Source organism: Pleurodeles waltl, chromosome 4_1 (genome assembly GCF_031143425.1).
Source record: "Pleurodeles waltl isolate 20211129_DDA chromosome 4_1, aPleWal1.hap1.20221129, whole genome shotgun sequence".
Lineage (NCBI taxonomy): Eukaryota > Metazoa > Chordata > Amphibia > Caudata > Salamandridae > Pleurodeles > Pleurodeles waltl.
Genome location: NC_090442.1, coordinates 192368756 through 192396028, shown reverse-complemented (window position 1 = coordinate 192396028; position 27273 = coordinate 192368756). Strand labels below are relative to the sequence as shown.

The 27273-nt window shown below is 45.4% G+C and overlaps 1 protein-coding gene across 1 annotated transcript in view; it reads right to left on the bottom strand.

Moving 5' to 3' along the window:
- Positions 1–27273, bottom strand: part of LOC138288494 (adenosine deaminase 2-like) — a 341185-nt gene that overhangs the window by 242784 nt on the left and 71128 nt on the right. The window contains exons 4-5 of the mRNA XM_069230046.1: positions 15817–15944; positions 6548–6638 (exon numbers count right to left, since the gene is read on the bottom strand). Coding sequence (XP_069086147.1) covers positions 6548–6638; positions 15817–15944 — 219 coding nt within the window. The remainder of the gene's footprint in view (positions 1–6547; positions 6639–15816; positions 15945–27273) is intronic.

Here is a 27273-nt window from a genome sequence, read left to right as displayed (position 1 = left end):
AGTGGATGGCCCAATATGCCCGTTTTGCTAATCTTGTAGAGTCCTGCTTGGCAAAGAAGAGTGGTATGTACATTTGGTTTTGACAAGTAGCTGGCATACCATGGCAGACATGGCTTAGTGAGTCCCAGTAGGTGTGCAGATGGTAGTGTTTGAGTTCATTTCTGCTGTTGTTCCCAGCCAATGGTTAGGTATTGTGGTCCATAGTGCACAGTGTTAGTCCCAGTGAGTCACTGTGATGTGTATGCCATATGTACTGTTGTTGCTGTAATTGACCCTGTGCTCCCTTTCTTTCTCCCCCAACCTCTCTCCTTTTCTCATCCTGTCCTTGTGTGCATCAGCATCATCTGGTGAAGGAGCAGGGGCACCGGCGAGTGGGGGAGCTGCAGCCCACGGGACCCAGGAGGCACAGTCTACCGACACCGAGGGGACCAGTGGGTTGGAGGGCGAGGGAAGCACCACGGGGGAGACAGGAGTTGATACTACTGACTCTGATTCTTCCTCCAATGGAAGCTCCCTGGTGGTGGCAGACCCCTCTGGGACCACCCCAGGTACATCATCTTCCACCACCCCATACCAGCACCGCCCTCCCAGTAGTCCTCCATCCAGTTGCCCATGCCCGCTTACCCATGAGGGTAGGTGTCTCCTTCGGCCCAGGCACCTCAGGCCCTTCCCCAGTCAGCCCTGCTGCCCTCACTGAGTAGGCTATTAACCTCCTGAGATCCAGCTCTGTAGGGCAGTCAACCATAGTGAATGCCATCCAGGCATGGCATCCCAGATGCAGCAATACAATGCCTACCTGGAGGGTATTCACAGTGGCTTGGCTGCCCTACAGAGATCATTTCAGGCTCTGACCTCCTCTGTGACAGCAGCCAATGTCCCTGGTTCTTCCGCCCACCCCCTCCAACTACCTGTTCGCAGTCCCAAACCCCTCTTGCCCCACCCATCCCAAGCACACAATCAGACCAGCATGCACCCAAGACAACAGACAGAACACAAACAGACAAGCACAGGCACCACAGATCACACCACAAGCATACACACAGCCAACACACTGAAGCACAAACAACAACAGACACTACATCCACTGTCTCCTTCTCCTCCTCCTCCTCTTTCCTCACAGTCACATCAGCACTCACACCTGCAAGCACTGCATCTTCACTTCCACATCCTGCCACCTGAACAGCCTTGACCACAGTCACTTCCTCAGCAGACACGCAGACTAGCACCCCATTCATCACATGAGCAGACACCACCACCACCATCACAACCACATGCAGCACATCCTCTCACTTGCAGACACCACCACAACATACATGCACACAACCTGTTTATCCTCTCCCACCCTGTCTGCCCTCCCAAACCACATAAACGCTCCCACTCAGACACTCAACCTCCAACCACCCCACACACTCACACTGTACATGCACCTGCAACCCAGTCCAGCACACCTACTCCTCCTACAACCACTCCCTCTACTGCCACTCCTAAACTTGTTCCCACAACCCGCCCCTTTGGACCAAAGAAACTTTTCCCTGCCCGCCTTGACCTCTTCTCTCCTCCTCCCCCTGTCCTACCCAGAAAAGGAAGATCCTGCTCCCCAAGCCCAGTACCTCTAGCTCCCAGTCCTCTCATGTCCCTCCCCCTGCAGCAAAACCTACCACTAAGGGGCACAAGACTGCCACTCTGACCTCCCGCTCCAAGCCCACTCCTCCGCCCCCTAAACAGAAGAGCAAGGAGCCGCCCCTTCCCATACCCAAGGCAAAGGACCCCCTTCCAAGAACACCCCCCATCATCTCCAACTGCCTCCACCCCCTGAGGTGCCTGCCTTCCATCATTATGATGTCCCTGCCCAGTAGAGTGACTTGGGCTTTCGGGAGTCAAGTTGGGCCTTGTACTTTGCCCTGTGGGTTGAAGAGAACATTGGACTGGCCATGGCCCTTTGTGTATATAAAATTAGAAAATAGCCGCTAGGAAGAAGGTCATAGGTAACGGGCGCTCACAGTAAGTCCATGCAGTCGAGTTCACAGATTATTTATGTCATGGTGCTCATGACAGGAGGATCTTCCTGACTCCTCCAATGTTTCAAAGGAAACTGACAGTAACAACAAACAGCTGTCAGAGCACTCACAAGAGTAAAATTTTAAGAGTATGGTGATGTAATAAATCCTCTGTGTGAAAGGCAATCACGCCAGGCTCTGGTTCAGGATAAATTTATTTCTTGAAGCAGTTCAATCATAATAGGGAAATGTCCTTGAAATCATGTACAATTAGCCTCCACAGCCAACACGTGTTTCGTCCAATGAGAGATCCCTCTCACGGACTTCATCAGGGCTTAAAGTCAGGTACGGCCTGTGTTCAACGGTACTCTTATCGTGGTCTAGGCAATCTCGTGTGATGAACTGTGGAGGCTAATTGTACATGATTTCAAGGACATTTCCCTATTATGATTGAACTGCTTCAAGAAATAAATTTATCCTGAACCAGAGCCTGGCGTGATTGCCTTTCACACAGAGGATTTATTACATCACCATACTCTTAAAATTTTACTCTTGTGAGTGCTCTGACAGCTGTTTGTTGTCCCTTTGTGTATATAGTTATTTTAATGTGGTTGCTATTCCCACTGAAATACAGTGGTTGGACCAAAAGTATGTGCCCTGGCTTTCTTTACTTCTAACATGTTGTTGTTGGATTTCTCTGCAGATTGTTCTCGGTGTGTGGTATGTGTGTATGGTGTGTGTTGTGCATGTAGGTGTGTCATTCTTCCCTCCCTCCCTTGTGTGCTATGCGGCTGTACTCACCGTCATCGGCGGCGTTGCTGCTCCTGGACTGCCATTGCGCGGTACAGCATCGTCAGGGCTTCAAGTTCGGGTTCCATGGTGGCCGCAGACTCCTCTGTGTCCCTGGAAGTGAGTGTCTCCTTTATATGATTCGTTTCCACCAGGCTTTTCGTGGCGGTGGTCCCGCCCCGGAAATCCTGGCGGTCTGGTATGTCATACTATGGTGGGCTGGGAATGGTGTTCCACCAGCCTGTAGATGGCAACCGCTGTGGTCCATGACCGGACCGCACTGGCGGTTCAAGTGGTACTTTGGCTGTCTGTGGGAGGGATTACTACCATGGTCATAATTTGGCTGTCTGCACTGCCAGCCTGGCGACAGTACTACTGCCATCGCTGGTGGGGCGGTCAGGTGGCCGCCAATGTCATAATAAGGGCCATAGAGTGCACACTCAATAGACAAAACATACTCACAATGGAAGAATGCCTGCTAAGACTATGCCTGCACAAACCGGGAAAAAGAAAGTAGGTAACAGATTCCTGGACCTGGCTCTTGCTGTGGCTTGCAGGGACATAACATTACGTTGGTGATTGGTGGAAGGCCCACCACATAGTAGGTGGAAGAAAGTGGTAGAGAGCTGGGCTATAGCTAAGAGGGCTACCATGTGGAAAAAGGAGCAGAGGGGACTCTGGAGGATAGAAGTTCTGTTGCCTTTGTGGAAGGGGACACTAGAGTAGGGACGTGAACCTATTTGATGCGCTCACAAGAGGATCAGTTTCAGTTTAAATTTGTTAAGGTGCTTAGTTAACTAAAACCATTCCACAAGCAAGTACGTAAAACCTCTGGAATAAAAAAGCTTTTCAATGGGTAAAACAGTTACACAGGATAATTAAAAGAAAAAAACAATATAAATAAGTGAGAAAGCAGTGCAGGATTCTGCTAGTGTGAAGTGCTAATTATGATAGGATGTCCATAGGGTAAAAGTGCAGTGACATACTGAGCGGCCATTGTTCGTTAAAATGGCAGTGTAGTTCAGGAGAATAGCATGCGCATGAGCTTATTCATGGTGGGGTGAGCAGATAATGGGTAACGGTACGTGACTAACAAAAACCGAATAGGCGAATTGAAGTGGGAGGGACCAGTGGTTTGAAAAATTGTTGATTATAAGGCCTAAATTGAGCAAACAAGTAAATTCATTTTACCGCCGTCTGACCTCGTGGTATGTGCATAGTATGAGTATGTATATTCCTAAAATCTACGGTGTTACCGTAAACTGTACCAATGCCGTATACACAGTACGGATAGTACGTCTCTTTAAAACGGTTTAAAAAATCAATTTAGATACTTGTGTGCTAAGCTGAAAACATAAGTAAACAAAGCTGCAAAGCTGAAGGTTTTAGGGCATAGGGTAGCAAACGGTCCCCAATGCGCAGGGAGCTCAGTGGTCATTGAACATCGGGCAGGGGAACTACGCGACGGCAGCTCCACTTTTCATAGGGCAGGATGACTGTCACTGTGACCTAGGGGTCCTGGGTGAGTTGGTTGCTGGGTATGTGGTTACCACCAGTGGGGCTCCGCTGCGGTAATCCAGCGGTTTCCCTTATTCTATATAAAGCAGGTAAACCGCTGGATTGATGGCGCTGGAGGAACGTGATTTTACAGCAGTCCGAGCTCTAACCAAAGCCCTGTCATGCCAATTTGCTGTGTATTTGGTACACTTTGTTATGCTGCAAAAAATCAGCTTTCATGCGCTTTATAACCCCTTTGTGATTCTGTTGGTGTTGCCAGTGCTTTAAATGGGCCGGTACTCACCGGTACGGAGTACCAGCACTTTTTTATTTTCTCCCCTTGAGTACCGGAACGTTTCCTCTGAGAAGGAGAGTACCGGTACTCACAGGGGTCCTGGAATTTACGCATGTGGTGCTGCTCATAAATTCCTGCCTCGGCAGCAGTTTCAGTTTCAAATGGCTCTCAGAGAGTGGAAGCCGGGGATGAGTTACTGTAAGAGCGCCGGAGCAGCGGCTCTTGTTTGTAGGCCTCGGTGAGCTATCTGAGCTGCATTGGAAGTTACAAGGGGAGGGGAAGGGTGTGGCTGCAGGGAGCTATCTTCAGCTTAAAAGGTGATTGTGAAACCTAAGGGGCAGGGGTGTGGCAAGCATTGTTCAGGGCAGTACAGCTTGATTAGTAAGCCCATTGTTTAAAATGCCTGCACATTTTCACCCATCAGCGTTTTTAAAGTGAAGGCGTTTGCGTGAAAGAAAATCCCTGCCCTCTCCACCATCTTTCCCGATTAACCTTAAAGAAAAACTACATTAGAGGCAAAATAAATGATTTTTTTTTAGCGTTCTGCAAGTGGCAACCTCTTGCTTTAGATGGAAAACCAGATCCAAACCAATTGTTACATGGAAGATGCCTCAAGAATTTACTGCGAGGAAAAGAGACATATGGGAAAGGCAGAGGAAGAAAAAATCAAAAATGCTTCACAATGGGAGAAAGCAGAAAGCATGTGAGAGATGGAAATTAAAAGCCAAAATGTGCAAGTTTGCAAGCACAGTTATGCCTGTGAGAATGACATGTGGAACTTGTGTTTGTGTGAAACTGAAGGTGATTCAGAGTATGAAATGGATGTGTAAGTCAGGGACATCTTGAGGTTTTGTGGCCCTTGGCCAAACGTATTTAGGGTGCCCCTGTTTGGAACAGCTTTGAATTTATGATCCAGTTTCAGCTCTTTTGTGCCCTCTTTGGCCAGGACACTGTCAGTGCACAGACACACTCGGCGAAATTCTAAATGTGTTTACATCTAATATTCTGGGAAAGTGACCTGATTTTAAGTTTGTAACACAGCATCAGCTCACTATTACTATAAATAATCTCTGTGACACCCTCCCTTTCCAGATGTGTGAGGTACTGTTTTGAAATACAATAAACTTTTTTATGGAGGTTGCATTAAACATAAACACAACATTTGCCTGTAAAATGCAAACACCACCTACATTAAAAATATATTATAGGAAAACACTATTTAAAACAGTCTGGTGAGTACCTGCACTTATTTTTTTCCATTTAAAGCACTGGGTGTTGCTAATTGCATGATCAACTGGTGCATCCGTACGTCTGGTCTGACTCCTGAGGCTCTGGGGGAGACATGCCTTCCAAGAAGCAGAGTGAATCTGGTCCACATACAAGCTGTCTCAGCAGCATGCGAAGAACACTGCGTCCCTGCATTTGAGATGGTCTTCCCCTGCTGGATTATTGAGTGATTCTGCATGATCGCCTGTGAATTATCAATATGTCAATGTACGGCAGTCCCTTAAATTAACCTATGGCCAGCTGCATCCAACAATGTGCTTTCTTTGAGAGGATGTGGACCCTGTGTGGTGCTCCGAGTCAGAGAGTCGATGTAATATTGAAGTGATGCAGGAAACTGGGAAGAATGTTGCTGTATTCGAGGTTACTGCTGACAAATGTGTTTAGGATCGTAATAGAGTAGGACAGGAGGTGAGGCAGGTTTGGCAAATGTTGAGAAAGGCAGAGCCAGCATAGTTGGTGGAGCAGAAAATGAAGGGAAAGTCATAGATGGCTGTGACATTATACTATGGTTTCTAGTGGAATATGAGAGAAGGTTATCCAAGGCAAAGCATAATGCAGTGCGGTTTATGCTAAGTAAGGGGCGATTATATATTTTTATAAAGTTTCACTACAGATGATGGCAGGGAAAGCAAGTCCAGTAGAAAGCAGTTTTTAGATATATCGAAATATTCTTCATATTTACCACGTCAAAGCCTGCAAGGGTCTCCGGAAACTCGAGCAGCAGGTGCATGGCCGCTCTGATGGCTTCTTCAGCCTCAGTCTCATCACTGCCACTTGAAAAGGAAAAAGATGAGCAAAGACGTAATTGATCAGCTGATGTTGCTGTTCTGTAATAAACACATTCCCAGCATCTTGACCAAGAGCAGTAACTGCTTCTAGCGGAAAAGTAATGTGAAGAGTTGAATAATCCCTTCAGTTTCAAGGCTAAGCTGCTTACCTCTCTACTGGGGAACTTTAAACCAATTTTCATAAACGAAACAGTATTTCTGTCCAGAGAGATGTTTTGAATTTTCAGTAAATACATGGTTGAGCCCTGTTGGAACGGGAATGCTCCTTGAATGCTGTACAGGTGTATTCCTCTGCTCTGTGCCCGACAGTGTCATTATAGTAGCCTGAGTTCAATTTTAAACTATTCTGGTGTGTGCTAGAGGCATAGGCCTAGGCCTTTCCCTGACGGACAAGTTACTTACCTTTGGTAACACCTTGTCTAGCAGAGACTCCATCTAGTCACAAATTCCTCTCCTTAGAATATTCCCCAGATGTCAGACTGGATCTGGAAAATCTTGAGCAGAACCTTTGCACATCGGCATGGGAACCCTCTCAATGGCCTTCTTGGCCAAGAGGGCCTGCACTTTCTGGCAGAGCAAAGCAAATGGTCCTCCTCTCAGCCGTTCTTGGTACGGTGGCAAAAGTTGGAGGGTGTCTAAGACTGGAAGGTCGTAACCCTTCTGCAGGAGCACCCACTAGGGTGATTTAATGGTGGACCACTGGGGCAGGTGATGTCTGATCCTGCCCCTCACGGAGTGCGTATGCCTGGTGGAAAGCAAATCAAAGAGGCTTAAAGGCTGCATTAGCCAGGGGAGCGGGGAACTAGGCAGCTCAATGGTTATGGTTCCTACGTCCCTACTTTGGGTTCACAACCCCTTCCCCAGCTGTTGTACCGGTAGGGCTGGTACTGTGGACTCCCAAAATTGTCTTTTCTGTGGCTGCGGCTGTAGTATGGGCAAGAGAACTGTTGTTGCGGCCGGATTCAAAGGGTGAGACCCACAGATAAGCTGTGACCCTGCTCTCATGAGATCGCTTGAGCACCGCATCGAACAGGCAGGACCTATCAAAGGGCATGTCAATCAAGGGTGACTGAACATCCGCTGAGAACCCAGTAGACTGTAAGCAAGCATGGTGGCGAACCACCACTGTAGAGGTCATGGCTCTACCAAAGGAGTCTGTGGTGTCCAGTCCAACCAAATGGCAAGCTTAGCCACATCCTGCCCATCTAGTAAAGCCTGGTTGAGGATAGCACTGCCCTCCTCAGGCAGTATGGTAAGCAGTTGCATGACTTAATCCCACAACGCATGGGAATAGCAGTCATCCATGCATGCTGTGTTCACTGACCACAATACAAGGTGGGTGGAAGAAAAGATGCACTTCCTCAAGGTATCCAGCCTCTCGGATTCCCTATCCGGTGGTGTGGTAGGGAACATGATTGGAATGATTTTGGCCATGGAGGCTGTCTTGAAAGGAGTGCTGGGAAAGGAAGGTTGGGTCACCTGGGGCGAAAAATGCTGTCAGGCAATCATGCAGTTCACAGGAGTCCACGTGCAAGGTTTAGCCCAGGCCCACAGGAAGGAGTCGGTGATGGGTTAATTAAAGAACAGCAATGGTTTTGGGGCACCGGGCACCAGGCACCTGGCACCTGCCCCTGCCTGAAGCACCTCCATCAAGACATTTGATTTGACCACCACTGTAGGAAGCTGAAAATTAAAGACCTCAACAGCCCTGCCCATCACCATGGCAAAAGACGCGCCTTGCTCTGAAGCCTGGCCCGGAGGGGACAGCATGCCAGTGTCTGGGCAAGTGTTCAAGTCCACTGATATTTCCCAGCTCCTTATACCAGTCGTCCATAGCTGCAGGACCCTCTTGCAAAGGACCATACACCTCCTCATCAATGACCCCGTGGGTGTCATAGGGTGACTCTAATGTAGGAAAGTCCAGGGGGTTGGTATGTCCTGGACAATACCGGGCTCAGCGTTGAGTGGTCTCGAGGCAGCGCCAGGTCAACGTTGGGAATGATGATGGGCTCATCTTCAAACGGTACCAACTGCACTGTGGCAGGCACCAGACGGAACTGAGTCTGGGTAGGTGGTGGTACCTGGGGCAGCATCCCTGATCGAGGAGTGGATCCTACGGGCCTGGTTGGTGTCAAGGGCCTACCCACCAGCGGTAACCCAGACAGAACACCTCTGGGCTTAATGGAACCCGAAAGCACATCATAGGGAACTGGTGTCCCAAAGATGGCATGAATGGCACTGCAAAATTCCAGTAACTTGGCAGGTGCCGCCCCGGTGCTTGAAAACTCCAAGTTGAATGTGGGGGTGGGACCTAGAAGCACAAGGTCAGACGGGGGGAGCTGAGAAATATTTCAACTTATTCTTGTTGTGCTTCTTAGACTTACCCAACTTCGAGGAGGAGGTCTTGGATCTCACAAAAAACCATCTGCAGGAACAACTCATGGAGCGGCTTCAAGAGCGCCCATGGGAATGAAATCAGGACCGGGAACGACACAGAGTCTTCTTCTGCTATGCCACCAGGGGCTTCAACACCCGCTTGCGAATTGCTTTTGCATCAACTTGGACTCAGTGCAGGCCTAGGGGTTGTGCCCCAACCCCCAGGACCAATGACAAACCAGATGTGTTTCCGACACTGACATCTGGTGGTGACAATCCCTACAGTACTTGAAACCGTAGGTTTGTGCAAGGGACATCCCCTAGCACCCTGGGAGGAAGCTAAAAAAAAGAGGACTTTGACAACAAGTAAAAAAAACGTGGCCAAGGTAGCTCTATGGATCAGCGCTTTTGGAGCGGAAAAAAGGAACTGAAGTCAGTGTGCCAGGGTGGCGCTTATGAAAGCACTGCAACGTCACTTCGGATGTTGACATGTAGCCGACAGATGCCTCATACTGGCATGCAGAGGTATTACTCAAGATTTTCTGGATCCAGACTGGCACCTAGAGAATATTTTAAGGTGAGGAGTCTGCAATTAAAAGCCTCTATCAAATATAAGTATACCTTTGACTTATTTTGTGATATCGAGGGGCGTACCAAGCGTTCCCTTATTTACTGACGGTGGACTACTGTGCCTGTCATAGGTTTAGCACATATAGCTGTCCTGAAATACAATTTTTTGAGAATCCATAATGTGACCAGACCTTTTATCTGAGACACTGGTGTGGGCCCAGTTGAATAAAGCGTAGGATACTATGTTGATGCTGTGGGCTCTGACGATGTCCGTGAGGGGTGTCATGGGGATGCTGAAGGTGTGTTGGGCTGAGCGATGACCCTTAAGGGACTCCGCAGATGAGTTTCTTGGGTTCTGAGATGTAGGGGGGAGTCTAACTTGTTCCATTCTGTCCATGGGAAAGGAGGATATCCATTTGAGGGCTGGTCTGCAGAAACCCAAGTGCTGAAGCATTCTAATGAGTGAGTTGTGGGAGACCGTATCAAAAACTGCAGAGAGGTCAAGGAGAATGAGTGCGGCCATTTCTCCTCGGTCGAGGATGCTTCTGATGTCATTAGTGGCCGCAAAGAGGGCTATTTCTGTGCAATGATTGGTGCAAAAGCCAGATTGAGAGCTGTCTAGGAGTTGATGGAGTTCTAGATGGTCTGCAAGTTGGATATTGATGCTTTCTCCTTGACTTTAGCTGGAAAAGGCAGTAGCGAGATGGGTCTGTAGCTACTCAGGGTGTTGGGGGCTGCTGTTGGTTTCTTCAATAAGGCGTTCACTTCTGCATTTTTTCAGAACGACTGGAAGGTGACGGTGTGGATGGTTGATGATAATGGTAAGCGTGGGGAAGATGATGGTTATTTCAAGGTTGTATATGACGCAGGGCCATGTGTCTGAGGGGGCTCTGAGTGGATGGTAGTTATTCAGGATGGCAGTATCTTTATTTGAGAGGGGCTTCTAGTCGCTTAGCAGCTGTTTGGCAATGAGGGGGATGTCCTGCTGGGCATTGGTATCAGTATGCTATGGGTTGAATGTGTTGTAGGTCTTGGCAATCCTCTGGGGCTGGCTTTGAGTCTGAGAGCTGGGCCTTATTCCTTGCGTCTCATAGTTGTTCATGGTAGAGGTTGAAGGTGGCTTTGTATGTTGACCTTGCAGTGGTGTTTTTGTTGAGTCTCCATTTTCTCTCCATTTGTTTGCAGTGATGCATGGACTCCCTGAGGTCATTTGTGTACCAGCTGGGTTTGGAGTTCTGGTGGAAGTGGTGTAGTTGGTACTGTTGGTGAGCCATTTATTGAAGAGCTTGGCTTGACATTGAGGTTCCTGGTGTAGTTGGGTGGGAGTTCCTGTAGGATCTTGGTACAGTTTTCTTCAGATATTTTTCCCCCTGTGTCTTGATGGTGCTTTGGGTTTTTCTGGTGGGGTGGCTTGGTGGGTGGGTGTCTTAAAATGTATGATGTGGTGGTCAGACCATTCAAGTGGGGTTGTGTGGGCGGTGGTGATCCTGTTGTTGGAGGAGAATATAGAATTGAGGGTGTGGCCTGCTGTGTGGGTTGGTCCTTGAACAAGCTGGATGAGCCCAAGGTTGCAGAGGCTGCCAAAAAGGGTCTGTGGTGTCTTCCAAGTGAAAACTGAGGTCCCTGAGGAGGATGTAGTTTAGTTGATCTGATGGAGAGGAGAGCGATGAAGTCTGCAATGAGATTGCAGAATTGTGCTTGGGGGTCTGGGAGACGGTAGACGAGGGTTCCCTTCAGGGTGGCATTGTAGCCCATTTGTATTTTTAAGTGGAGGTGTTCTATGAGGTTGGTGTCTGAGTTGGGGGAGATGGTGCAGTCAGTTGTGTTTTTGTGAGTCCTCTCCCTGATTTGTGGGTTCGTCCTGATATACTTTTTTGTAGGTAGGCAGGATGGCTGCAGCGATGTCTGGTTTGGAAGCAGGGTTGAACACATGTTTCGGCCAGGAAGAGAAGGTGCTGTGAAAAGGTCCCAGATTTTGGTGGAGTGTTTCCCGAGGGATCGGACTCTTAGGAGCATGGCCAACACTTAGTGTGGGGTGGTGATGGTGGCATGCATCAGCTGTTTGGAGGTAGTGGTGTTGGCGTCTGAGGTGTTGCAGGTGAAATCGCAATGGGTGCAGGAGAAAGGTCCTCCTATGATGGTGTGGGATGCGCAGCAGCAGGGTGTTTACCAGTGTGTATTGTTGAGGTCGCGGAAGATGGAGGAGGAGTAGTCAAGGCATTTGTTGGCTCCAGTGGCAGCTGTGGTGTGGTGTTGCTTCAGATGTTTGTGGAGCCAGGGTTCCTGGCGCTGGGCATGGTCCAGGCATGGACAGGCACAGACAGGCTTGCCTTTGGCACTCCAGCGGTGCACCTGCTGCTCAGTCACACTGCGGCCTGTATTAAGTAGGTCCTGGGGTGGGCAGGGCTTATGTTGGTGGGAAGAACAATGAGCAGGAAAACCTGGGCGGGAACCCTGGGCAGCTATGGTGTCAGGCGGCAAGTGGATCAGGCTGGAACAAGCAGGAACTAGAGGCCACAGGCAAGTGGCAGGCTAGGTGGCCGGTTGTCTACTGTGAAAGCCTTTACTCTACACAGAGGCTCTGTCTGGAGAACAGCCAGGAAAAGATAATTGAAAGGAAAATCAATCTTAAGCTTTTCTTTCTGACAGTTGTTATTCATCTCTTGTCTGACATTTGTGCATAATAGTGGGAACCCACTACCCAACTCATTATTTCAGTTCCAAGGGCCACATGTACAAATGTCTGAATTAGCGATTTCCTAATTGCAATTTACTGCTATTCGCAATTAGAAAATTGCAAATTTAAATGTATAAAACCCTTTAGAGTTTCATTTGTGATTTGTAGTGGGTCGCAAATAGACCTACCTCATTAATTTTAATAAGGTAGGTAATCGCAGCCATCATAGGAATGGTGGCCTGCTGGGCTCAGCAGACCACCATATCTGTGATTGCTTTTTAAATAAAGCAATCTTTATTTTTTTAAGCATTGCCTGTTTTCCTTAAAGGAAAACGGGATGCATTTAAAAGAAAAATTGAAACGTTAAAGTTTGATTTTTTTAAGAGTAGGCAGTGGTCCGTGGGACCACCACCAGCTCTTAAAAACATTTTCCTAACCATTCTCAAAGGGTAAGAGGTCCCTTACGGACCTCTTCCTATTTGCGAACGGGTTACCACCAACTTTCTATTGGCAGTAAACTATGAATGTTTTGCGACCACATTTTGGGTTCAAAACATTTGTACATAGCTTTCAGATTCAGTATTATCGAGGGACACCCTCAACACACTCCTTCCTAATACTGCATCCCAACATCCAAATTGTGATTTGGTAACTAATTACTGAGTAGCAATTTGGGCTTTGTGCATCCCAAAAAGCACTTTTCTGGTTGCAAGCAGCCCGATTATGCAAATCAGCCTGTTTGCGACTAGAAAAATGCTTTGTATATGTGGCCCTAAGTTCTCTATGGGCCTCTATGAGAAGACTGCTATGCAACCAGGACTGGAGTCTACCAGAGCTGAGGCAGCATCACCTGAGGTCTGGATCACTTGCTGAAGGAGCTGTACACCTGTCCTTAAGAACCTAAAAGTTTGTCTGCCTGCTTAGAGAAGAAGGAGTATTCCAACTCTTCAGCAGGAGGAGTGTCTGTCCAGGAAGGAGTGCCGTGCAACCCAGTCTCAGGGGATCACCCAAAAGAGAGGACTACTAGAGAGTGGTCTGTTTGACCCAAGCGTCAGCGGGCCTGCAGGCTCCCAGTGCTGGTTCCTGATATGAACCACAGTTCTGCAGCCACAAGAAGATAGTCCCAGTTGGGGCTGTGATTGTATGTTGTGATCAGCTTGTATGTGGGCACAACCACCCCAGTGGTGATCAGCCTGTTCATGGCCACTAATGGCAAGTTGATCAGCCCATTCTGGGGTTGCGACTAGCAAAGTTGTACCCAGTACAATCAAGGCTGCAGCAATCAAAGTTGTGACCGACACGGGAGTGAGCTGTTAGGTACAATCAGGGGATCCAGAAGGACCTACCAGCCCCAAAGGGAGCACACAACTAACTGCTTTCCCTGTGCCTAATGCAGGACAGACGAAGAGTTTCTGGCCGGCATGCTGCAGTTCAAACAGAGCGTGTGGCATGCTTGAAGGCCCAGGCAGGACTGATTACACTTGAGAATAGTAAAACAATGAACCACGATTGTGTGCACATTTCTGGCGGGTGACGAATCAGCACCCGAGCAATACTCACACTACTGCTGCATTCCTCATAAAGAGAGGGGACTACCAAGAACCGCGAGAGAGGCTGGATGGGTGTGGATGGGTGTGTGTATGAAAACGCGGCATGTGGCAAAGCACCAACCTGAACAGCGTCAAGAGACACTATATTGACATGGTTTGCAGAGCCACGGTGGGTGGGACCCTAGGGACATCAGAGGCAAATTACCTCAACTCCCATTATTGAGACCCAGTAGCCCCTGTTTGCCCTGTGCCCTCCGGGAACAGGGTCTGACACTTTCCAAACATCAGCTTGCCATTTCCATTAATTACTCTCATGTATTACTGCAGATATAAAACGTATTCTCAATTCAATTTAATATTCATATATCATAATCATATACCAGGGATGTCCATCAAATGGCAGGGATTCTCATCACCATTATGAGAGAGATAGCCAAATTATTTTAGGAATAGGTCGGTATCCTGCCCAGCCAGTTCTTCCTCTACAGCCATGCACGAAGTTACACACACACAGTCAGACAGGTACATGTAACACACAGGAGCATGCTCACACATATATGCATACCAGTGTTTCGCAGCCCTAGCCAACCTCTGCTGTTCTTACCTACCTACTGACCAGCCATAGCCATTCTGGCTCAGCAACCTAGTGGCCCTTTCCCCTGCTGCTCTGTCATCCATCTGTGATAGGGCTGATAAATAATGATGTCTGAAGGGAGCTGACAGTGCCAAGCCACATGTCGCCATTGTCACTGAATGGGGATCTGGACCCACCAGCTTTCTATATGCTAAACCCTGAGGAGTCCTAGAACATACAGAATAGACCAAGGCTACACTGAACACACCAGGTGCTACCAGTACAGGCTACGGAGGACAATAAGAGGCCATGGACAGCAGCAAGGGCTGCTTTATACTCTATACCTTCCTCTTATTGGCTGACCCTCTGAAGTCTCTGACAATGAGAGGAAGCGGTTGAAACATTGTGGCTGGACTTGCTGCTGCCAGAGCTCAGGGCAAGGGGCTTTCTCACCTTCAGCCAGTCAAGCCTGCTGCTTATTTGAGTGTAACTGAACATGCCACACGTTTGCATGTACAGTGTATGTTTGCTCACACTGTTCTGATGCATTTATACAGCCAGGCTTGGTGGTGGCAAAAGAGGAGCCCTGTATGCTACTCTACTCCCTCTCCTTCCTCCTTCTAGGCCAGAGGGGCTCTACTACAAATGCAAGCTGCCACTGGATATCATTAGGCCTAAAACAGATGTTTCTATTTATCAAGCACACATTTCCCTGGTTATTGACATAGCACGTTGCAGAGTTTTAAAAGAACACTGCCCACATTTAAGAAGCTCTAGCTCCTCATTTGCATCATTTATCGTATGCTAATGTGGAGTCAGGCTTCAAAAATCGCCACGCTATATTTACAAAGTGGCTTAATGCATGCATTGCAACACTTTGTAACCCCTTGCGCAACATTATGCCTGCGCCATGCATAATGTATGCAAGTGTGGCATTCCCCCATTACAGTGGGCTGGGGGGCGAAAAAATGGTGCAAAGAAATCTAGAAGATTTTTTTGCCCATTTTTGCGGCATTTTTAATGCCTGCTTAGAGCAGGTGTTAAAAGGGGACACACCATTGGTTACAATGGGCCCCTATGTACTGTCCAGGGTTAGCGCCAACATTTTGGCGCTAACCCTGAATAGTACATAAATAGCGTCAAAGATTTAGACACTATTGCCCCTTACCCTGCGCCATGGTGGACCGTATTTTAAATACGGAGCGCACATGGTGGCAGTAAGGGGCGCTAAGGGGCGCAAGGAAAGTGGCGCTGCATTGGGTGCAGTGCGACTTTTCTTAAATCTGCCCCCATTTGTTAAGCAGCCTGCCACTCATTTTATTGTAGGATACGTGGGATTGTAGGCTTCACACAGGCTACTGTAGCAAGCACTTTACACACAAACAAAAACTGCCTGTGCTACTCCTGGGTATTTACCTTCCCAGCGTGTAAATAATTTTCACTCCCACGAAGTGTGGGTGGTCATCGACAAACCGCTTGGTCACATCTCGGTACGCCTCCAGAGCCCAAGCCCTGTCATGCACTGTCCCATCCAGTTCATAGATCTGTAATAATAACAGCAAGTTAAAGCCTTTTCATGCCAAAGTATTTTATTTCTGTGAAGCAAAAACTGACCTGCAAGCAGTTTTTATGTTTGAACTTAACGCGACCTTAAGGGTGCCCCACTGCAGAGTACCTGTAGGGGACCACCTCCCTCTGAACCCATTCAGGGGCCTGCCACCCCTGCACAGGGTACGGTGATGAGGGGACCCCCTGGAGCTCGCCCCCTCACCCTCCCCACCCTTTGTTGGGCCTTTGTTACGCCACTGAATGCAGCTGTCACCAGACATAATGTGATCAAACTTAAAAAGAGCTTTAAGAAGCACTTTCCGGAGAGGGGCTTTGGTACATGTTTCAATTTGGATAAAAGTTATCTGCAGCCACAAAAAAGTGACTGCAGGGCCGTAGTTTCAGAGGGGGTGTATAAGGGTATTACACCTGGCCCCCTGTAATTTTTCTTATAAATAGTTTGGTACAGGTGCTTTCAGACGAGTATTGTGAAATATCAGCCGGATTTCAGCAGGTATTTTTACTTACACACGGACGAAAAACACGCACACTCTGTGTCAAACTCCCAAAAAATATTGGTTATTTTACAGAATATTGGGCCAAATGTACCATCACGGGCCATTGCGATTCGGTAATAGCGATTTTTAAGAAATCGCTATTACCGACTCGCAAAGGGCCATGTATCACATTTGCGAATCGGTAATAGTGATTTCTTAAAAATCACAAATGCTATTACCGAATCGCAAATTGCGATACCATCCCCATGCGCTGCTATGGGCCTGTTGGCCCATAGCTGCGAATATTTCGCATTTCCAAAATTGCGATTTCTGAATCAGAAATCGCAATTTTGGAAATGCAAAAGGCCAGGGTGCTGGGGGCCTAAGGCCCCCTCTCCTGCACCCCAAAAACTTTTTTTTCAACATGTAAGGTACACACATGACAAAAGGGCATGTGTGCTTTACATGTTTAATTTAAAAATGCAGTTGAACTGCATTTTTAAATTTTGCACCAGGTTATCACCTGATTGCAAAGCATGGTATTTTGCAAATGCAAAATGCCATTTTTGGAAAAATCGCAATTTGTGATTTTTTCCAGCATAGCCTTACGACCTGGAAATTGCGAATCACAAATTGCGACTCGCAATTTCCAGGTCGCAACGCAAGAAATCACAATTTTAGCGATTTCTTATTTGTGGTCTGCGAATGCATTTCATGCATCGCAGACCACTGTTTTGCACTCGCAAACGGCAGAATTTACCGATTCGCACCATTTGCAAGTGCAAAACATTTTAATACCTCTGGCCCATTGTGTTTTCTTTCTTAGTACTCCTACCAAACTGCATTCCTCTCCCTTTCCACTGCCTCCTGGGCCCCACTCATGCACCCTACTTGTCGTATAATATACTTAAACATTAAAATATGAAGCTCTCCCCACTCCCAATTTTACTGACCAAGCTATGCCCCCGAGGGATTGCCCCACAAGCAGCTGTGACCATTTTGTTTATTTATCCAGGCACCGCAGCTTGAACTTTCAGGGGCCCAAACATGACCTTGTAAAGTTACTAAACTGTCTTAGATAGCTAAATTTGAACTGTTTCTAACAGAATGGCTGTCTTCACACACATGCTGGTTCCCTTGAGTACACTAATTGATTGGGTTTCATTTGTGTGCATTTTGGGTTGTAGCAAAGTTTACACAATATACAGCACGACTCTGTTAAAGGCAATACGCTTTTAACAATTAGTTAATACACTGTGTTACAAATTGTAGAGCGGTATTTTGTTAAATGTAATCTCACAGATTACCATAGAAGGCAAGGGTTTTGCCGTTGGCCACCCACTCTGACACGCCCTGTGACTTCTCTATGAGGATTCTTATCAGGCCCTGTTGAGAGAGGTTGTATATTGCTTTAAAAGCTGTATTGTTCTATATATTTGTAGCTTTATAACTGTACCTATGATGGTTGCCAGTTTATGTGCACTTGAATAGGCTGGTGTTGGGTGAAGTGTAAAGCCTATGTCTAAGGGTAAAGGCTTCATCGGTTCACAGTGAAAAGTCATGCCAAATTTCATAGGTTTGATCTGTTTATTATGAAATTACAAAGTCAGTAGGCCTGACCTACTTATTGTGAAAAACATGCAATAAAGACAATAGGCTTTTATGAATGGATTGGTATTACTCTGTGCTAAAGGCTGTGCACAGGTATTTTGTTACATAGAATTTCTCAAATTACCATAATCGGTTGGTTTTGGTGATCCACTCAGACATACAGTGGGGATAGAAGATCTGCACTATAATAATCCTTGTTAGGCTTTCTTAGGAGAGACAGTACTTTGCTTTACCAACTGTAAATCTGCATATATTTGTACTTTTATGACTGTATGCCAGTTGGTTGTCTTGTGGAAAGCTTACACTCAGAACAATGGGCTTCATTTGGTTATTGTGACATGCAAATGATAAAGGCAAAAGGCCTGATTGTTTATTCTGAAAGGTTATGATAAAGGCTGTTGGCCTGATATATTGATTGTGAAAAGCATATGTTAAAGTCAATAGGCATGAGGTAGATTGTTAATACTCTGTATTAACGCCTACAGATAGATATTTTGTTATATGGATTCTCATAGATTACCTAATTAGGCAAGGTTTTGATGTTGGTTACCTTCATTGACAAACCATGAACATAGAAGAATTGCACTTTGAGAGTCCTTGTTAAACCCTGTTAGGAAAGACAGTATTTTGCTTTGCCAACTGTAATTTTGTACACATTTACGATTTTATGACTGTATACCTGATGGTTGCCTTGTGTGAAAGTTCACACTTAGTACAGCAGGTGTGAGTTAGTTCTGGTGACAAGCCAATGATAACAGCTATAGGCTTGACTGGTGTGCTGGGAAGTGTTATGTCCAGTGCCATGGGCCTGGGGTGCTTATTTTGAAATGTTATTACAATGACAGTAGGCCTATCTGATTTATTGCAAAAGGTATATGGTAAAGACAATAGGCCTCTAGCAGTTGATTGCTATCACATTATGTTACAGGCCGTAGAAAGGTATATGTTTACATGTAATCTCACAGATTACCATACTAGGCAACGGTTTTTGGTGTTGGTCATCCACTCTGACAAACCCTGGTCTTAGGATTCACTGTGATGGTATTTGCTAAGCCCTACTTAGAGGTGTTGTTTAATATTTTGCCAACTGTACTTTTGTAATACTCATTTATTTTATAAATGTATGCCTGATGGTTGCCAGTTTATATGCAGTTCAGTAGGTCAAGGTTGTATATAGTGTCAACCCATTGGTAAACGTTAGAAGGCTTACCGGTTCACTGGGAAAAGTTATGTCAGATTCCTTAGGGTGATCTGTTTATAATGAAAAGTTATGACAGAGCACATAGGCCTCACTTACTTATTGTCAAAAGCGTATGTTAAAGGTAATAGGCTTTTAAGTGTGGATTGTTATTACACTGTGCTAAATTCCGTAGGCAGGTATTGTTAAATCAAATTTCGCAGAATTCTATTAGTAGGGATTATATACTGTTTTAACCACTACATTGTGTACATATTTATAATTTCTTTATAGTATACCTGATTGCCTTGTGGAGAGGTTTATGAACCAACACAGTAGGTATGAGTTGGTTAAGGAGACAAGCCAATGATAAAGGTTATAGACCCAATTGTTTATAATGAAAAGTTACCATAAAGGCAATAGGCCTGATATATTAATTGTGAAAAGCATATGTTAAAAGTCAATATGCATAAGGTTGATTGTTAATACTCTGTATTAAAAACTACAGATAGATATTTTGTTACATGGAATCCCACAGATTAACCTAGTAGGCAAGGTTTTTGGTGGGCATTACCCCTCTGACAAACCGTGGGTATAGACAATTTGTAGTAACAGAATCCTTGTTAGGTGCTCTTAAGAGAGATAGTATTTTGCTTTGCTAACTGTTATTTTGTATGCTATGTAAATTTCAGTACTGGAGGCCTCAGTTGGTTATGGTGATAAACCATTGATAACAGCTACAGGCCTGACTGGTTCAATAGGAAAAATATTTCTGTTGCTATAGGTCTAATCTGTTTATTATGAAACATTATGATAAACACATTAGGCCTGTCATATTGGTAGTGGAAAGCATTTGTGAAAATCAATAAGCATATAAGGTTGGGTTGTTATTTTCCTATGTTTAGGTTAGTTATTGGAAGCATATACCTGCCTTGTTTAGACAGCAGCATGTTTTCTTTTTTCAACTTGTATTTTTAAATTTATTTTGCATATGTTTTTGGTTTCTGTGTGTTTTATTGTGGTTGTATCAGTGTTTGAATGCAAGAATGAGTCAGTGGATTGAGGAATAGATGCATCAGTGCAAAGATGAGTGACACAGTGTGTGATTGCTGATTTGCTGAGTGCCTAACCCCATCAATGGCACCAAAGGTGCATTCATTCAAAACCCAGACTGATTCCTATTGGCATTGTTGGTGCTTTTTCTTTTGGTTCATGCTCCTGGAGCCTCTTCTTGCATAAACACACCCCAGCCCTGTTCAGGCATGAGCGTGGCTGCTACTCTGCATTTTCCGGAATTCTGAAGCCTGATAGAGGCACTGGATAACGGGCCAAGGGCAAGGGTAGGAGAAGAAGGTGAGGAGACCCGATGAGGCTAAAGGAGAGATTCTGTACTCCTGGGGTGAGAAGAGAGAGATCAGCTGGGACACACTGCCCGGGAGGACAGGAAGGATCAAACTCCCCAATTTTGGCATCAGGGGTGGAGCTACTAACCAAGGTCAGACCAGGAAAGTTAAAGGAGGATATGGTCAGATCTGCATTTGTACTTTTCCAGCACTGCAACCTGGCGCTCCTGACATTTAAAAACCCTGAGCTCTTTGGTGTGACCTTAATTTAGCAGTACTTTTTCAGCTCACATACCTTTATATTCTGGTAGCCCTATGTCTATCACAGGAAAAAAGAACTACAGCTTCCAGAAAGGAGAGTGCTGTGAATGAGCCGGCACTTGCCGGACAGTGCACATCGAACATGAAGCCATATGAGGCTTCTGCCTGATGACGAGTGGATTGTCAAATCACCCTACAACTCGAAAAATTAATAACTTTAAGCAAAATGTTAAAGTTACATAAAAACGTAGGAATACTGGGCAAAAGGAAATCACTGATATTGACCTCAAAGTAGAAGTTGTTTACAGTAAAACAGGCTAATATGTATTACAAAACTTGTTGGTACTCAGGGATGGTAAGATATGCATTTTTGACCCTTTTCCAAATCATGTTCCACCCCAACCCTTACTGCCCAAACAAACTAAATGTGTCCTTAGACTTCCCTGGTGTCACTCTCCTAGTAATTCTGCATCCACCCCAGTGATGGTTCAGCTCTACTAGTGTCAGTAGCTTCACCCTCCCAGTGATAGTTCAGTACTTGACACTGATAGAGCGTACATTTTAGCTCTGTTCCTTGTATCACAAAAATCAGCAGACTGTGACAAGTTTATGATCATATATGTAGAAAAGAGAAAAACTAACCTAGAAAACTGCATTGACACACATTTTAAATGTGCTATTTGCTTGTATTTCACTGTTCAACATAGGTGCCTTTTCGATTTAATGACATGCTACAAGGTTAAAGTTGATGTTAAAGTGTAATTTATACTCTAACCTAACAGCTCATGTCCAAACAAATTTAGATTTATTGTGTTTTATGAAATATTAATGCCTGAAAATACATGCAAGTGAGAAAAATGATGTTCTCTGTTATACTTAATTTAATGCAATAACAAGGTTTTTTGCAATTTAATGAACTGTTTTACCTTTACTGGCTAAATATTATTAATCATGAATTTATAGGTTAGCATATTATGTGCGTTTTATTAACAAGTACCTTTTAAATGCATTTTATATTTTCCTTGTATTAGCATAACTGAGGCCTACAGAGTTTGCATTTTGCAGTCATGTAAATGTATAGAATTGTTTTTTCATAACTTGAAGCCTTCTTTCAGATTTTGTTCCCATGAGAAGACAAAGTCCCAATCTGTGAAAAGCCTATTGTTTAACCATAGAAGAACTGTATTTAATTGTCCTTGAAATGAATGAAATGCAGGAAAATGGACCGAAATTGCATACAAACTGCTACAACCATTTGGAGTCACACAGAAAGAGGAGATGTTCTCATGACAGACCTGGAAACCGTTGAACTGTTGCAACCTGAAGTCTGCAAATTTTCTTAATTGGATGATGCCCCATTTTCGTAATATGGACTAAGCCCAGTAGCCAATCGAAACATTTCATGTGGATTAATATGCTGTTGCTTATCGAACTTTGCTCAGATGCAGCTGCGGAACAGCTCTTGTCTTGGCTTGAGACAGACACCTTCCTGATGTTTGCTGACTAGGGGCCAGATGTAGGAAGGTTTTTGCTCCTCGCAAAGGGCGAAAAACACCGTTTGCGAGGCGCAAAAGCCCTTACGCGATGCAGAATCACATTTTGCGAGTCGGTACCGACTCGCAAAATGTGATTCCGACTCGCAAATAGGAAGGGGTGTTCCCTTCCTATTTGCGACCGCATCGCGATGTAGAGTTGATTTGTGACCGCGAAAGCGGTCGCAAATCAACTCGCAGTTACCATCCACTTGAAGTGGATGGTAACTCATTCGCAAACAGGAAGGGGCCCCCATGGGACCCCTTCCCCCTTGTGAATGCAAACAAAATATTTTTTCAGAGCAGGCAGTGGTCCTAGGGACCACTGCCTACTCTGAAAAAAACCGAAACAAAAAGGTTTCAGTATTTTTTCTATTTGCAGCTCGTTTTCCTTTATGGAAAATGGGCTGCAAAAAGAAAAAAAAACTGCTTTATTTAAAAGCAGTCACGGACATGGTGGTCTGCTGTCTCCAGCAGGCCACCATCCCCGTGAGTGCCTAGACTCGCTATGGGGTCGCAAACTGCGACCCACCTCATAAATATTTATGAGGTGGGTCTTTGCGACCCCATAGCGAGTCGCAGAAGGTGTCTGAGACACCTTTCTGCATTTCCTTTTGCAAGTTGCAAATTGCGAGTCGCTGGGACCCGCAATTGGCAACTCGCAAAAGGAAACCTACCTACATCTGGCCCTTGATGCTTTGCTGACGAGGATTCTCTGAAACTGTATCACTTGGTGAGGTATCTTCCTCTCTGCCATTTCCCTTGCCCCTTGAAATGCCATTTTTAGGTTAGACTCTCCACAATGCTGATGCTTATTTTACTTTTCCTTAGTTAGTGCCCAGTACCCCGAGTTATTCTATTTCCAAATTATTGTTGTCCCTTTTTCCATTTTGCCCACACGTGTCACTCACCACACATGTATTTCCCTAATTTGGTTAGCTGTAGGGGTGACATATGCCAAGCCATTGATTTTTGACTTGACTGAATTTGAATTGACTAAATGAGTGTGAAGTCTGAGCACCACGTGATAGCTGTGTCTCAGATATTTCTGTTGACTTTCTGTATCATTCTTCTTGAACACTTCGTTTTATGGATGTTAGCAGGCCTGAACTTATTTCATCGCCTTGGGCAACCCTTGGTGATTCTGTATCTCTATAACTTGGGTTCATGCATAGTCTACATGACTTTGAGCTTGTGTTTGTAAAAAAAAGCTTTGAACTATATTCCTGATTGCAGTTTTCTTTCTGTGGCCACATTGGTCATAGTGTCTAAATTATTGGGGTGGTGTTGAAGTAATTGTTTACGGTTCACCATACTTCTTTCTGGGTCAAAAGGTCAATTGACTTTGTTGTGCATTTCATTCCTGTGGAGGAAGGTATAATCTTCCAATTGGCCATTTTATCCCTCCCAACAGTTGCTTACCTCTAGGACCGCAATCAGATCAAACATCAATAACATTTATTCAACAATAGTTTGGCTCTAATTCATTTGAGTTATTAATAGATTTTTTTTTTTTTAGGTTTAAACCTAATGGCGTGCTGAGTCATAGCTTGCCTAATAATGTAGGTTATTTTCCCTGGAAATTACTTTGCAAGGCTCTATTGCTATACCAGGCAGTTGCCAGGGAAAACAAAGGACAAACGTCATGCATGAGCAAAAGAAAACCGTTCTGCGGTCATTACATGTAAAGAAAACAAGCATTGGCAGGGCCAACGGGTCTGGTGTTGGTCGCCACCCTTTTGTATTTGTCAGTGCTTATTTTGTTTTGTCATGGCTTTTGCAAAATGTCGTTGTTGGTCTCTCATGGACCATACTAAAAACAATTTTCTTAAAGCAACATATATTTGTGGTTTCAAAAAGCACACATTGGCACAGTAGTCCCTGGCAACTATGGGAACTACTATGGCACATAAGGGAACTACCATGTGGATGTCCTCTTTGCAAAAAGGAAGAATGCTGTCCCTCACAGTGCAGTTAGTCAATGACTGAAGTGGGCTGACACATTTTCCATGCTGTATGGTGCAGTGGAAGAATGAAAAAGATGAATGAGACAATAGCAAACCAGTGGACGAAGAGGGCTGGCTGAAAGCCCTCATAAGTAAGTATATCATACGTATAATTTTAGTAAAATGAAACGTTCTTGGCTAACTCCCAACCTAAAAAAGCCCCAAAGCCTCTCAGCTGGCACTTGAATTCTTACTGATACTGTCAGGTATCCCACTAAGCTTGCATTCATGGTCTAAAATGTATTGAGTTGACGGCTACTAGTCCAGCGACTGAGCATATATGCGCATGTGTGTTTGTGTGTGTGTGAGCACCCTAGTGTGTGTGTGTGTGTGTGTGAGAGGGCCTTGTTGTTGAGGGCCATTAATGTTAAGTCCTAATGCATTTTACTGAGTGGAACTTGTTACTGAAAACTCTAATCTGAGAGGGTATGGAAGATAACACGACATGTGTGAAGGGCATTCTGTGAGAGAGTGCTCTCAGGGATGATTGTGTTGTGTATAAAAATATGAAAGTTCACCTATTTTGCATACATTTAGGTATTTGGCAAATTAAAATCTGTAGCTGAAATATGATTGACAGGCTCCAAATGTGCCCGAGAACTACAGATGGCGCAGATGTGTGACAACAGTGTGATGATCCCATTTGGATGACCCATAGGGTTCAATAAATTGAGGAAGTACAAGAAGAAAAATAGAAAATTCCATCACAAGTTAAGAGCTTTAAAATTGTTCTTGGAGGGTGTGAAAGCGATAGTCTTAGCAGATTCTGGTTCTTCCAGACTTTGCTAGGGAAGTGTGCGATTAGGGAATTATTTATAGAGACAGCATGAATTCCAGGGTCCTAAAAGGAGATGGGGAAAAGAAAATAGATTTATTAGACATGAATTGCATTGGGCATGAAGCTTAAAGCTAGAAATAATTTGAGGGAGTGCCCCTAGCAAAGGATGATGATAATTTGTTGGAGTGGAGACACCAGAGAGACTTATGGATTAAGCTTGATTCCAATGTCATGGAACAAGACATAGTGGTGTCTAGGCTCCTGGGTTAAGCCAATATTCTTTATTGTTTTAACTTTTTTCTTAATTTTTGAGCAAGACAAAACAAAACCAAGGTCACCTCTGACACACAGCATATAGGATAAACAGGCCAGTCATCATTATTATCACAGAATACAACTCAGAGCAATGTACCCGGACATAAAAAGAAAAGGGGGAAGTACAGAGGAATTCCCTTTTCAGATCTCAATGTAATGTAGCCTCACAGGTGCGTAACTCATTATATATGGTCCATGGTCTGGGTGTGCGGGCTCTATGTATATCCCCTTGTGCTCTGCCCAGTCTTCCCAAATCTTACGGTATTTATGGTGGCAAACCCTAGCCAGATAAACAGGTGCTTCAGGCCCATGCAGAAATGCATGCCCTTTGCCCAAACATCCCAGGATGGGGGTCCTGCATTTTTCCACTCCCTTGCGATGTCCCTCTTGCCCACAAGCAGTGCTAACCACAGCAGGGCCTTATGGTATCTGCTACTCTCTCCATCTGCGATATAGAGCAAGAGCAATTTGAGACCCCAAGGAACTTTCCAGCCCAGGACCATCCCCAAAAGTCCGGAGCTCCTCCTCCCAGAAGTGTGAGAGTACCAGACAGCCACAGAACGTGTAGTAAATCTCCGTCAACTGCACTGTAACACAGACACCTCCTTAAGCTCACCAATCCCATCTTGAAGAGTCTCTCTCTCATGAGGTATATGCAGTGTAGTAATTTAAGTTGAAAGAGATGGAATTACGCAGCCACCGATGCCTCATTTAGAGCTGCCACCGCCCCTCTCAAATCCTCGTCCTGAAGTTGGCAGAGATCCTATGTCCACACTTCCCTCACTCTCATCATAGGATCTGGTTGTTGGTGTAGTAGTGTTTGGTATAGCACCGACAACTTATGCATTTTGATGTCAGTGAGCAGATTTTTAGCCTCCAGAGTGGAGTATGCTGGTATCTCGGCAGCTGCCGGCCACTATGGGGTGAGAGCATGTCAAAGGGGAAATGAAAGAAAAGCTGGGAGCTGTACATTTGGTATTTCATCTGCAGCTCCAAGAAAGCTTTAAGAGATTCGCTCCTGAGAACAGCTCCCAACTTTACAATGCCACTAGCATCCCATCTGGCAAATCCTTGCAAAGTTGATACCTGGGGAAGTCGAGTGCCTCTCTACAGCGGAGTCTCCAATGTCAATCAGCCAGCCCAACTAGCGCCCTTCGTGGCCTCCTTCCACATAGTCAGTACCACTCATGTGGAGGTAAGCATAGAGCATGGTAGAGCGCCACCATATAGCTAATGTGGAAGCTGTCCCGACCCAAGACCCAGCCCTCCACTGTGTACACTGGATCCTCAAATCCTTCGAACCACCAGTCATTAAGTATTAGAAGATGCACTGCTCTTCAGTATTGTAGTAGATTTGAGGTGGCAATGCCTGCTTCAAATGTGGATCTGCAGCATTTGACAAGAGCAATGCAGGTTGGTCCCCCATTCCATAGGAGGCATTGGTCTTAACAAAAAAAGGGTTTCCTTCTCGGAAAGGGGAAATTTTGGAGTTGGTGCAATAGTTTTCTTTAACAAGAGAATCTTAAAGATGGCCGAGCGTCCAAGCAGAGATAGCAAGAGGGAGTTACAGAACCTGATATCTCCAGATAGACTCCCCAACTGAGAGCTGAGGTTCTGCTTGCATGACAGACCTTTGCTGGCATGATAAATACTTCAAGATATTTAACGCCCTGCAGTAAGACTGAGGCCCAAGACTTGTCCATCAAGCATCTGTCTAGGGGATAGACAGATGATTTTTCTATGTTAATCTGCAGGCAAGAGTATTCTCCAAAGATGGTTAGAATTTCCAGGGCTCACAGCCCTGA